Source organism: Leptopilina heterotoma, unplaced genomic scaffold, assembly GCF_015476425.1.
Source record: "Leptopilina heterotoma isolate Lh14 unplaced genomic scaffold, ASM1547642v1 Lhet_411, whole genome shotgun sequence".
Lineage (NCBI taxonomy): Eukaryota > Metazoa > Arthropoda > Insecta > Hymenoptera > Figitidae > Leptopilina > Leptopilina heterotoma.
The window spans coordinates 498,136-513,200 of NW_025111072.1; the positions used below are offsets into that span (position 1 = coordinate 498,136).

The 15,065-nt window shown below is 28.5% G+C and overlaps 2 protein-coding genes across 6 annotated transcripts in view; both read right to left on the reverse strand.

Moving 5' to 3' along the window:
- The window catches only part of LOC122506360 (beta-glucuronidase-like), a 623,628-nt gene that overhangs the window by 476,979 nt on the left and 131,584 nt on the right, over positions 1 to 15,065 (reverse strand). The window lies entirely within an intron of this gene.
- On the reverse strand, positions 942 to 3,327 carry LOC122506363. The gene is made up of 3 exons (XM_043618491.1): positions 3,133 to 3,327; positions 2,909 to 3,025; positions 942 to 2,197 (listed from the first exon to the last, which is right to left on the reverse strand). Exons 1-3 carry the CDS (start codon positions 3,133 to 3,135, stop codon positions 1,505 to 1,507), a joined length of 813 nt encoding a protein of 270 aa, XP_043474426.1. The 5' UTR covers positions 3,136 to 3,327; the 3' UTR covers positions 942 to 1,504.

Below are 15,065 nucleotides of genomic sequence, written 5' to 3' on the forward strand. Positions count from 1 at the left end.
TAACAAAAAAAATCACTGCTTTCCCCGACTTAGATCCTCTTGGAATCTTTTTTAAATGGTTTCTGACATTAAAATAAACAATTATCATAAGAAAAAATCATTTGAAAAAAAAAATTTTTTAATTTAAAAAAAATTTTTTTAAATAATTTTCTTAAATAATTTTTTTTTATCAGCCTGTAAAAATGCACCAGTATACCAATTTTTAGCTAATTAGATCAAATAATGTAGAGCTTGAAGAATCATTAAGTTGAAATTTCGAAATTTTTGGAAAATCCGTGACACAAAAAAATTCAAAAGATGTTATTTCAATAATTTAATTTTCGGGTTTACTTAAACAAGCAAAGTCATGGAATAATGACAAGAAATGTCTGAATAAATGATCTGATAAAAATTTTAAAAGTAGGGAAAAAGTCTGCTGCGGGTTACAAAACTTGGATGGGCCATGGATGGCTTCCATGTATGGGCCACAATTAAACATCGGGCAAAGCTAGGGAAATTTCTACTTGGGTACTGACATCATTTAGAAGTAATTTATACAATTTGATTTAGGATTAAATAATTCGTATGAAAATTATATCAGTAAAACTTTTTCAAAAAAATAATATCAGTAAAACTTTTTCAAAAATTATCTAAATGAAACGAATATCTCTTATAAAACAAGCGGTATGATAGATTATTTTAAATTTGATATGAAAAAAAAAGTAAAAAATTTATATTTTAAGATAATTTAACTGTAGTGGTTATGTGAGAAAAAACCATTATTTATTATTATTTATTTATTATTTTTATTATTATTATTATTATTTTAGTTTATTTAAAATTTACTTAAGTTAATGAAAAACAAAATTTTTTTTTAAAATGAAATAAGATATAAAATAAAATTTAAGAATATATTAGACTGAAGGAACTTTGTTAAAACAGTTATAATAAAAAAAAACCAATAAGTTTTAAAAAAGTGAAAATTTTATTATTATTATTATAGTGTACTAAAAACTGAGATTCAAATAACTTTAAACCATTCACAAACATCACAAACAAAAAACACTTTTAACAATTTTTTGTGTGAAATCACATCCGATTAAATTCGGAAATTCAAACTTTCATTTAAAGAAAATTATATCTTCAAATAGACACATTGAAGCGCTTTTAAATTACTTTTTTTTTTAAGCGCGTACACATCCGATTAATTTCGGAAAAATGGAATTTTGTTAAAATTTAATTAAATAAGAAAAAAATATCACAAAGAAAAAAAAATTATCACAAAGAAAAAGAAATTACTGATAAAAAATAAAAATTACTGTCACTTTTCAGTCTTAAACACTTAAAAATTTAACTTTTTTTTGCAGGATCACCATTTTCCTTATTTTTTCACATTTCATTTGAGGTCTTGTTGGTTTCCTTACACAGGGATTGGGCACCTCCTCAGCCTTTTCCCTTTTTTCAATCGTTCCCCCTTTCCGATATTCAAGTTTTACTGCTTCGTCTCGTGGATTAAAATTTTTTTTTAAATTTTTAATTTTTTCAGCAACAGTAACTGGTTTCTTCTTATTATTATTAGTATTCTCCATTGATGATAAAGAAGAGTCGGAAGAATCAGTAGATGATGGTGATGATGATGGTGCAGATGAGGAATGAGAGATTTTTTTTTAATTGACAAATTTTCAGGAACAGAAGGTAAAAGATTTGTTGGAAGTTGGAATTTTTGTTGTGGAAATAAGGTTTCAGTTGGAATTGGATGACATTTTTGAGATTGTGAAGTGAAAGGAACAGGTGCACCATTCCATCTACTAATTCTTCGACGCTTTTCGGAAACAGTAAAAGCTTCTGAGGATTCAGGATGAATTATGATATTATCATGGTGAGCTGAAGATGTTGAAGCCTGAGATGGAGCTTTTGATGGTTCCAAAAATCCAGGTTGTGTTGGAGGCCTTGGAGAAAAAGAATATCCTGGACGGTATGAAGATCCATTTTGTGAATGAACTCTTGAATAATCTTGGTAGCTGGGCTGTGTTGGAGGCCTTGGAGGTGCTGAAAGTCTCTGCTGTGTTGAAAATCCTGCATGTGTTGGATTTTCAATTCTGGTTGAACTCCGAGGATAGTTGAAATGGGTAGACGGTTTATTTGAAGAAAAATATCTCGATAAAGATCGTTCACCATGTTCCACCGTAAAAGCATATGACTGCTGATGTTGATGAAGCTGAAAAAAGACGATATTTTAATAATTTTTATTAAAATTTTGGAAAATAATTGAATTTTATGAACAAATTTCTTTCAAATTCTTAAAATAATTTTATTTTTAAAAAATTGAAACTAAACATTTAATTATTGAATTTTATTAAAAAATTTTGAAAATAATTGAATTCTCGATCAGAACAATTTTTTGAAATTAATTTTTATTATTTATAAATATATAATTCAATTCTTTGAAAAAGAATTATATTAACATTATATTGAATTTTGCAAAGAATTTTACTATTTGTTAATATAATTAAATTTTTTCAAAGAATTTATTAAAATTTTGGAAAATAATTGAATTCTTAATAAGAAAAATTTACAATTATTAAAATAGTTGAATCGTATCGAAGGATTTATTAAAATTTATAGAAAAAATATAATTTTTCTAAATATATTTTATAGTGAATTAAAATTTCTATTTATTTTATGGAATTTTGAAAATAATTGAATTTTTAAATTGAAAATGCTATAATGGAATAAAAAAAATGAATTCTTTCGTGGAATTTTTGAAAATAATTAAATTTAATTTATTATCAATCTTTATTTATAATCTATTTTATATTATGTTTTTTTTGCAGTTAGTATTAAGTTTTATATTTGATTTTTAGTTTGTTATTTATAATAGAAAATTTTTCCAAATTCTAGAATTAAAATATTTTTAAAAATAAAGTACCTCGTGTCGATGATTCCTAAGGATTCCTGAAATCATTTGATTGCCATCTTTGTTGAAATGAAACAAAAATCTGCATAAGCAGCATGAGCACATGTGTGCCTTTTTTTCCTCATCACCCTATAAAATTTAAAATTTAAAATTATGTAATATTTAAAAAAAAATGAATATTTAATGAGAATTAAACATGTTTTTTTTAAATAAATAAATCATTAGTATGTACATACCATTTATATTCCTTCGAAATTATTCACAGTAGAGGAAAAGAAAATGCGTCCACACAGTTTAGTGATAAATATCGGAAAGACAGACAGTTTCACTTCAACCGTTATCATAACCGGCATCAAATTAGTGAGTTATAAACCTACACTGGTGGGGGTGACTATATTTTTGATATAATATCAATTACTTAAAGTGACATGGCGTGACAATCGTAAAGATTAGAGAATACTAAACGAAATTCAAATCTCTCATATACTTAGTGTGAGACATATTATTTATTTTATTTTAATTTAATTTATTTTAATTTATTTATTTATTTGTTTATTTATTTATTTATTTATTTATTTATTTATTTTATTTATTTTATTTATTTTATTTATTTTATTTATTTTATTTATTTTATTTATTTTATTTATTTTATTTATTTTATTTATTTTATTTATTTTATTTATTTTATTTATTTTATTTATTTTATTTATTTTATTTATTTTATTTATTTTATTTATTTTATTTATTATTATTATTATATATATATATATCATCTTTTGAATTGTAGCAGCTAAGTAAATTTACTGCAGTTAATGTAGAACACTGATATACCAACTGACATAAATCTATAGCAGCCTAAACTAAACTCGGTTGGTAAGGTAGAACACCCCCTCTAACCCACCTAAAACTTTAAAAATGGAAATTCAAATATCCCTCCAAGGGAGTTTAAATTGGTTAAAAAATATAATGGCGCCATCTTACGGTGACAGGCGGTACTAAAACTCGGTCGGTAAGGTAGAACACCCCTTCTAACCCACTAAAATGTTTAAATATATAAATTAAAATACCCCACTACTGGGGTTTAAAGTGAGATAAAACTAAAATGGCGCCATCTAGCGGTGGCAGCCGGTACTTAAACTCGGTCGGTAAGGTAGAACACACCCTCTAACCCACTTGAAAGTTTAAAAATATATATTAAAATACCCCACTAAGCGGGTTTAAAGTGAGAAAAACTAAAATGGCACCATCTAGCGGTGGCAGCCGGTACTAAAAACTCGGTCGGTAAGGTAGAACACCCCCTCTAACCGACTTGAATTACCGACATCGGTCGGTAACTGGGCCAGAACCCGCCTAGCTATACTACTTCATTTGAATTCAATTATTCTGACATTTGAACATCAAAAAATTGGTTTGTTCTATTATTAACCACCAAAGAATAAAAATAATATACATTAAATTGGAATATTTTCCTTTAAAGAAGAAAACTTTAGAGGATATTAGAAGAGGATTTTTCCTTTAACTATGAAATAACTCTTTTTAGGGTGCACGAAATTAGAAAAATTAGTCAATTTTTTTCAAAATGTCTTAGGAGATAAATCTCTCAAAAATATAAAATAATATTTATTTACATATCAGTCGACGCAGAATTTAATAGGCTTTCAAACATAATATTTTTAAATATATTTTTTGTTTAAACCAGAACAGAAAATACATTATAATTAAATATAATTATTCAAATAAATAATACTTTTGAATGAAAGCAGTAGATATTTTCTATATATTGGGATTAAACTTATAAACTAATTTCAATTACAAAATCATCTAAAATTATTTTTGTATTTGAATTAAGTATATAATGTTTTCATTAATGTTTTTTTTGTGAAGTAGCTATCATTTTTCAATAATAAACTATGTTAATTTAATTTTAGCAGCAATTTTTCTTAGCTCGCCCGTCGTTTGTACTGACAATTTCTGACGGTATATTGTATTTTAAAATTTATTTATTATTAATTTTTTTATTATCCTACAATTTTTTGTTATAAATAAAATTATATTTATATTATAAAAAAGTTTAATAAATAATATATAAATAATTAATATATTAATAAGGGTGTCCAGCGGTCAGGGAAGTCAGGGAATTTTAATCAAAATCAGGAAATTTTTTTAAAATTTATAAGAAATCGATTTTTTTTATTTTTTAAATTTTCAGCCGACCAGATACTTGAATGAGTGAATCACTTTCGTTTATTGGTTCTCTTTCATTTTTGAAATCATCATCAAAAGGCTTTTCTAATTTGGAAAACTTTGTGAAAATGATTTAAATTTTATCTCATGGGAACGCGGCTTTAGATCGTGGTTTTTCAATAAACAAATAATTAAATTATTTTATCTTTGTTTTTTTAGATTTTATGTGTGTAATATTTTGTTTACAACAAAAGAAGGTTTATAATGATGATAAATAAAGTGTTTAAGTTCACTATCATAAAATTACGTTAATATTTACCAGCTCACATAATTTTTTTTGTTAAAGATTTGTTATAAAAAAGGGAAGGGAAGAGTCAAGGGAAAGTCAGGAAATTTTTTTCTTAGTACTTGCAGGACACCCTGAATTAATTATAAAATAAATGTATATGTATTTTATAAGTAAATAAAATTTATTTTTGAATAAATACCAAGAACCGTTTCGAAATTTTAGTTTCGTTTTAGTTCCTGATTTTCAGTTTAATTCCACTGATTCAAATCGCGAGAATAAAGTCACTGATTCTTAGTCAAATTTCACTAATCTTAAGTAGGAATTTCACTGATTCTGATTTAGAGAGTAAATTTCAATAAAATTAGGCCTAATTTTTGATGATTTTGTTCGTATTACTTCATGTAATAAATGTTTTTTATAATAAACCAAATATGATCATTTATTTTATATAAATATGTCTATTTTTTATAAATTATGTTAAATTATTTGATTTTTTAATTATGTTTTGAAAATTACTTTTTCATCGTCAAACTCGAAACACTGTTGGCGCGCGCAATTGTCGTCTAGTAACTTTATATAAATCGAAGTAACCATCTACTTAACGATTTTTTCCATTAATTTATTTAGTAATTTCTTGATTTTATACTCATTTACAGGTGTCAATTCTTATAACAAACATGAAATTTTCAACAGATGTAAAGAAAATTATCAGAAAAATTTGTCTTTTTGTCTCTTTATAAACGTTTGCAAATAATGGTAAAAATGTCTAGTTTTTGGAGAAATTTTAATTTATCTCGGAACTGTGACGTGTTGGGGCAAAAGTAGACCCAGATTTGGATTCAGGGCGTCAAAATACGTATAGAACACATGGTCCCGTCAATGTATATTTACCCGAAGAAAATTTTGTGGTCCTGTGTAATATATTAACTTGAAAGAAAATGTGTTCAATATATAATAATACCTACAATAAATAACACATTAAATAAATATATAAAAAACATATTATTAATTTATTTATTGTTAATTAATTAATAATCTCTTTTTAATTTAAACAATATATTAAGTAATTATTTATTGACACTTTTCTGCAAATTAAATAATTAAAAAAATGTGTTGTGCATTCAAATTTCATTCAATTATTAATAATTACGTAATAAATATTAAAAAATATAATAATAAAATTATAACAAGTTTCTTTTTAAACGAAATATTGAAATATTCATAAATGCCGGTATAACATCAGTCCGTATTTGAAAATTGTTTATTGCCGCGTAGTAATTTTACAATGTTTATTTTAGCTAGTGCGACTTGAAAGCATTTAAGATTTGAGAGTTCCATGCGATCGTAACATAGTGGTTAGCGTGCGTGATTTCGGTGCGTAAATATTCGGTTAGGCGTAGGTTCGTACCCCCAAGCAATAGGATTTTTCAAATGTGAATATAAAAAAATACCGTTAAGTGTATAAAAAAATGTGTAAAGTGAACTATCAATGAATTGTTATCAGTATTTATCTTCTGCAATTAATTATTATTTTTTTATTGATATTTGTTGAAATTATCATTTTGATCCGAGCCGGTTGTCAGGCGGTAGAATGCCAGCATTGCCAGTGCACATCTGGCTAGAAAATTAAAGATCCGCAGTCGGTACAGTTCCGGGTCCCAGCCTGTTGAATTATACACGGAACGGCTCTTCGCGGCCGGTTACCGGGCGGTAGAATGCCATCCGACACGGATGGCCAGCCAGCTCCTGGCCAAGTCATCTTTTGGTAGAATACCAGTTCTCGGGCGGTAGGCAGACGGTTCATAGCCAATACCGCTACTCCGACGTCGGTACGGGCGAGGATCAGCGCCGGTTGTAAATATGTAATAGCTCCCAATTTAAAAGATTTTTTATATAAACGCTTAAAAAAATATGAGTTACAGTTGAATATATGTGAAACATGGTGGAAATGTTTTATTTCATTCAAAAAAATTCTTACCTTAAAAAAATTCGCGGAAAACGGCTAAAAAACAGCGTTCTAATGTGGTTTCCCCCCTTAAATAAGGAAAAGATAATAAATTAAACAAATTAATTTTTTTTACACGGAGAGAAATCTGCTGCTAATATTACTCGAAAGAGCACATTACTTAAATTGCTTAACGTTTCTCTTATATTTTTAGCATGGATTCATATACTTATTGTAAAAATACTTTCAATGCAATAAGCATAAGAGACAGTAGCTAATTTTGCACGAAATCTTTATTATAAATACAAAGAGAACGTGCTATAAAAGTATTAGATTCTTCTTATAAGAATCGCTCGAACTCCGACTGATTTTCAGGCGGACTTTATACAACACAATCTTACTTGTGTATACGCACATATAACTTACCCCCCGCGCGATCAGCTATTAAGTACGCTTGACAGTGGTTCTGTGTTCCGAATCTTATGTATGCGTTTCTCAACATTCTTTTCAGTTATATATGTTTTTCAGTGTCAACGCCTTTTTATGATTTTGTTATGAAAAGTATCGTGCGCAACACGTGTGGCGGCATTTTGGAACGAGCGCTAAGTTTTCGTAACGAGTCGTAGGTGAGGGCGCCGAAGGCGCCCTCACCGGAGACGAGTTACGAAAAAGAAGCGCTCGTTCCAAAAAGGCCGCTAGTTCAAACTTGTTACGCAATGTACTAATATATTATATGTAGTATTTAATACTTGTTGCTGTTATAAAAAGATAATATTTATTTAATAGTAAGTATATTATTTAAAAATTATTGCATTTTTATTCGTGTTTGAATATATAAGCAACATGTGAAAATTGTTAGGTTATGTTATTGAAAACGTCACCGCTTTGTACGCGTTCCATTCCTCGAAACCATCCAGAGAAATATATGTGTGTGTGAGTTATATGTGCGTACACGCAAGTAAGATTGTGTTATATAAAGTCCGCCTGAAAATCAGTCGGAGTTAGAGCGATTCTTATAAGAAGAATCTAATACTTTTATAGCACGTTCTCTTTATATTTATAATAAAGATTTCGTGCAAAATTAGCAGCTGCTTTTTGTTTTTATTGCATCGAACTCTCCATTACATTAAATAGATGATTTCGTATATAAATTATTATAACCTCAAGCTAAAATTCTATTCACCAGTGACTGATAAAATTTGTAAAGATTCTGCAAGCAATAATAGCAACAGATTTCTCTCCGTGTATAAAACCGTACAGACATGTCTGTACGAATTTAAAACCTAAGAAAATAAAAGTTACTGAAATTATCTAAAAATTATTTTCGGATTTATCGAGTATTCCTTGCACCTTGCAAACTTTGAAAAAAATGCTACACCGAAAAAAATGCCTAGGACCCGTATACCAGGAATTGACTAGGTTTCCTAGTTACGAGAGGAGCCAACTATAGAATCCTGGTCAAAGTAATCAGATTCAAGCATAGCACAGGCACACAAAAAAAAAGTGTCGTGGCCGAGACACTACAGTAGTATATTCCTATGTATTTTTGGCCGCTGAATCCGAATCTGAAGTCCGAATGCTCAAATTGGTTCCTTTTTTTTAGTTATACTCAAAAAACGACTCAAAACACGAATTTGAACCAAAAAAATTAAAAATTTTTTTTGTGACATGACAATAGCATATTTCCATGTATTTTTTCCCGCTGAATCCGGATTCGAAGTCAGAATTGACAGATGTGCTCAAAATTATGAGCTAAACTCAAAAAACGACTCAAAAAACCGAATTAAAATGACGAAAATGAAAAATTTTTTCTGTGACATTGCAAAAGTATATTCCTATGTATTTTTGCATGCTGAATCCGAATTCGGAGTCAAAATTGACAGATTTGCTCAAAATTTTGAGATAAACTCAAAAAACCACTCAGAAAAAGACTCAAAAATCCGAATTAAGATGAAAAAAATTTTTATGACACTACACAGTAGTGTAATATAGTAATATTCCCATGTACTGTTTCCCGCTGAATCCGTATTCGCAGTCAGAATTGACAGATTTGTTAAAAATTTTGAGATAAGCTCAAAGAACTGATAAAAAAGCGATTTAAAATAAAGAAATGGCAATTTTTTGCTATGACACTACATTACAGTATTTCCATATATTTTTACACTCGGATCTCGCATTTGAAGTCAGAATTATTCTAATGGCTCAAAATTTTGAGACACACAAGAAAATCTGTTAAGTTACAAAAATTAAAGTCAAGAAACTCTACTTTTCTTGCTAGTACACTACATTAGTATATTCTCATGTTTTTACATCTGCTTCTAAATTCAAAGTTAAAATTATTAAATTGGCTCAAAATTTTAAGTTAAATCCAAAAATGCTCAAAATTTAATTTAATGCAAAAGAGTTCATTTTTTTGGTATTCGGTAGTGTATTCTCATGAATTTTATATACGCTGAATACAAATTCGAAGTTAGAATTATCAGAATGACATAAAATTTTTTAGAACTCAAACCCTGGTTACAGGTACAAGCATGCATGTTTTTGAGCACTTTTAATGAAATCCAAAATTTTGAGCCACTTTAAAAATTCTGACTTTGGAATCACAGTGAAAAAATACATGGGAATACACCAGTGTAGTGTCATAGCAAAAAATTTCCTTTATTCATATTAAATTACATTTTTATCAGTTTTTTGAGTATATCTCAAAATTTTGAGCAAATCAGTCATAAATCTGTCAATTCTGACTTTAAATGCGAGATCCGATATGGAAATACTGTAATGTAGTGTCATAGCAAAAAATTTCCATTTCTTTATTTTAAATCGCTTTTTTATCAGTTCTTTGAGCTTATCTCAAAATTTTGAGCAAATCTGTCAATTCTGACTGCGAATTCGGATTCAGCGGGAAAAAGTACATGGGAATATAGTAGTGTAGTGTCATAAAAAATTTGTTTCATCTTAATTCGGTTTTTTGAGTCTTTTTTTGAGTGGTTTTTTGAGTTTATCTCAAAATTTTGAGCAAATCTGTCAATTTTGACTTCGAATCCGGATTCAGCGGGAAAAAATACATGGAAATATGCTATTGTCATGTCACAAAAAAATTTTTTAATTTTTTTGGTTTAAATTCGTGTTTTGAGTCGTTTTTTGAGTATAACTAAAAAAAAAGAACCAATTTGAGCATTCGGACTTCAGATTCGGATTCAGCGGCCAAAAATACATGGGAATATACTACTGTAGTGTCTCGGCCACGACACTTTTTTTTTGTGTGCCTGTGTAGTTAAAGTGACCAGGAAAATTAGTCGATGTAATCAGGAAAAAATAGTCAAATTGACTAGGAGAATAATATTAGATTTACACTGTGTATCATAATTATTTGAAATTGCTAATCAAATTCTTATTATCAAATAAAAGAGAAAAACTAATTAAGAGAAAATAGAAAAAAATTAATTATTGTATTTGAACATATTTATATTTGACTTTGTATTTATATACCTTAGAATTAATTTAAACTTATGAAATAAATATTTGACGCAGGGGGGACGCGAACACCTGAACCTAACGAATACGCACTTTGAAACCCGGAACTATAACCACTACACTAAACACGACTTGGTATTTTAATTTTTTAATAGATGACACTAGATTTTCGAGTCAAAATACAATACTTAATCAGATGATGTTTTATACATTTCGAGTACACAATTTTATACACTTGTCAAAAACTATTTATTTTTAATTATTTATGACATTCAAATGAAAATAAATTTAAATACACAAATTATTGCAAAGGTAAATTTTCAAACACACTGCGCGATTAAAATAGTAAAAATGTTATCACCACGTGCGTAAAAATTTCGACAATTTATATTGAAACCTAACCAAAAAGTCTGAAAGAATTGACTAATATAATTAAATAGTTTACTTTCTAAAACATAGACTATCTATATTTCCAGAGGTTCCGAGAAACCAGCAATTTTGATGTATGTAAGAACTCCATTTTATGTACAAAAAATAGACGCTAGTAATGATAAAAAATCGTTTTACGAAATCACGATAAATGACGCGAAAGATATAGAGGTAAACACTGTCAGAACACAGGCGCATACGCGTGCGCATTATGGAAATAGGCAAAATTACAAAAATCCGAGTCAATGGCTGTTTTCGGCACTCGCCCCGAGTTAACTCCGGGTTAATGGTGATTGGCTAGACCAACAGAATGTTTTTGATGATTGGATAATATTTAACTCGGAGTTAACCCTGGGTGAGTGCCGAAAACAGCCAATTTGAGACGCATGCATATCCCCAAATCGCCAAGTCGTCGAATGATCAAATAGTCGAATGCCAAGTAATCGAATGGACAAAACGTCGAATGCTAAAAACATTGAATCGGCATTTAGTCGAATGCTTAAAACATCGAATTGTCAATACGTCGAATGTTCAAAACGTCGAATTATCAATTAGTCCAATGTTAAAAATATCGAATCGTCAATACGACGAATGTTTAAAACGTCGAATTATCAATTCGTCGAATGTTAAAAACATCGAATTGTCAATACGTCGAATGTTCAAAACGTCGAATGATAAAAACGTCGAATGCTAAAAACATCGAATCCTCATTTAGTCGAATGGTAAAACCATCGAATAGTCCATTCGTCGAATGGACAAAAAGTCGAAACGCCATCTGTTCGAATTATCAAGTAGTAGAATGGTAAAGTTGTCGAATGTTCAAAACGTCGAATCGTCATCTGTTCGAATTGCCAAGTAGTAGAATGGTAAAGTAGTCGAATGGACAAAAAGTCGAAACGCCATCTGTTCGAATTATCAAGTAGTAGAATGGTAAAGTTGTCGAATGTTCAAAACATCGAATCGTCATTTAGTCGAATGCTAAAAACATGGAATCTTCATTTAATCGAATGCTACACGGAGAGAAATCTGCTGCTAATATTACTCGAAAGAGCACATTACTTAAATTGCTTAACGTTTCTCTTATATTTTTAGCATGGATTCATATACTTATTGTAAAAATACTTTCAATGCAATAAGCATAAGAGACAGTAGCTAATTTTGCACGAAATCTTTATTATAAATACAAAGAGAACGTGCTACAAAAGTATTAGATTCTTCTTATAAGAATCGCTCGAACTCCGACTGATTTTCAGGCGGACTTTATACAACACAATCTTACTTGTGTATACGCACATATAACTCACACACACACACATCTCTCTCTCTCTCTCTCTCTCTCTCTCTCTCTCTCTCTCTCTCTCTCTCTCTCTCTCTCTCTCTCTCTCTCTCTCTCTCTCTCTCTCTCTCTCTCTCTCTCTCTCTCTCTCTCTCTCTCTCTCTCTCTCTCTCTCTCTCTCTCTCTCTCTCTCTCTCTCTCTCTCTCTCTCTCTCTCTCTCTCTCTCTCTCTCTCTCTCTCTCTCTCTCTATTTGATATTTCTCGGTCCTGTAAAACATTATATATTATATGTAGTATTTAATACTTGTTGCTGTTATAAAAAGATAATATTTATTTAACAGTAAGTATATTATTTACAAATTATAGCATTTTTATTCGTGTTTGAATGTATAAGCAACATGTGAAAATTGTTAGGTTATGTTATTGAAAACGTCACCGCTTTGTACGCGTTCCGTTCCTCGAAACCATCCAGAGAAATATATGTGTGTGTGAGTTATATGTGCGTACACGCAAGTAAGATTGTGTTGTATAAAGTCCGCCTGAAAATCAGTCGGAGTTCGAGCGATTCTTATACACAGGTCTCCTTAAAGGTGGGCAGGTTATTCTAAAATGTAACGCTACAAACTTGGTGGGGAGTGGTTCCAAATGACTTCCAGATTCCAAATTTTCAAACCGATAAATCGTACCTGATCCTCTTTACGAATTATCTCTTATACAAATAGTCGGAAACTTGAAAAATTTATTATCTTAATGTGGAAGCTTTGATAATTATGGTTCCGAATTGTCTCTTCTTCAAAAAACTTTTTAATTTTTTGAATTTGGACACGTCTGTCACATGTTAAAGTGCTATATATATATATATATATATATATATATATATATATATATAATAATTATATATTATATATAATATATATATAATTAATATTAATATATATATTATTATATATTATATAGTAATAATTATATTCTTATTTTATATTCTTATTCTTTTTTTTATTCTTATTCTTCTGAAAGGGACTCTTTTTTGGTTGAATTTCCAAAAAATCAAATTATTCTTTTTTTGGTTACTTTTCTTTCATAAATAAGTTTAGAAAATGTTTAAAGATAAAAATATAAGTTGCGCGAAATTAATTTTCAGAAATAAGACCTCCAGGAACATTTTATTATCATGTGTTCTAGAGGTTAAGTATAATTAATTATAACTTTTAAATTAATTATTTTGTAAAAAAAAACTCGGTAGGAATATTTTTTTTAAATAATAAATTGTTATGTTTTAATTTATTGCACTTTTTGATTGTATATTTTATTTTTATTAAATTAATAATTTAATTTGAGGGTTAAATATTTCAAAACAATGATTAAAAAATTAAAAACAAAAGAAAACGCCTATCAAATATAAAAAAGGCTTCGGAGATGAATTGATAATTTAATGAAAAAATTCTCATTTTTTCTAATTTTAAAAATATTACAATTTTTTAAACAATATTTTTAGTTTTAATCATCAAATATTTTCACATCGATTACATATTATGTTTAAAACGTTAAAAAATATGATGTTATTATATAGAAAATGAGGCTTCGGAGATGAATTTAATTTTTACTCTCATTGATAATACTATTTTAATTAATAATTTAAATAACTTTTTTTACCTTATTTTAAACAAATGTAAGTAAAAAATAATCCTTATATTCTGAACTTTAATTTGATATATATCATAAATATGTTGAAATTATTTAAATACGTTAAAATATAATTATAAAATATACATTCTGTTTAACCAAAATTCGATGACAAAATTAAATGTTTTTTAAATAGGAAGAAATTTAAATATAAGCAATAGAAGATTATATAAAGATAGATAAATCTTTGTAGATTATAACTTGATAAAATATTAATGAAAAATTAATTTAAATAATGAACCTCATGTTGGAGACACGTGAAGTGGTCCCTTTCAGGAGAATCACCCATATAATATATAATTTCAGAAGCCTGCAAAAAAATAAAAATTTTCGTTGTCTGAGATCGAGATATTGACAACAACAAACTAAATTAACTGTCAAAATTGATTTTTCAACAGTTGTCCTGCATACAAATTGACCTAAATACAACTACCCAGATAACCAGCGTACTATTACTGTACCAGCCATGTACCTTCGCACTGTACCAGGTACTGTACTGGTATATCGTACATATAATGGCGGAGAAGCATTGTAAATTCATAACCTAAAATACCAATTAGTTCGGAGTACTGGTATTGTACTTAGTGTTATACTCGTACGGAGTACTTTGGTAATTTCATAATTCTATCCGTATGACATACCGTTATTATACTAGTATCGTACTGGTATGTACATACCTTATTATTTCGTGCTAGTGCAATATGAGTATGATACCAATACGCTGTACTAAAAAATAATGATTAGTACGCTTGGCTATCTGGGTATTTAAAAAAGTGATTGGATTCTCTAAGAATTTGTTACTCGGGAGTTTTCGGGATCGCTGATTACGAATATGACGTCAGATTTTCAAAACTCAAAATGTTGGATCCAATATGGCGATCGACTTTT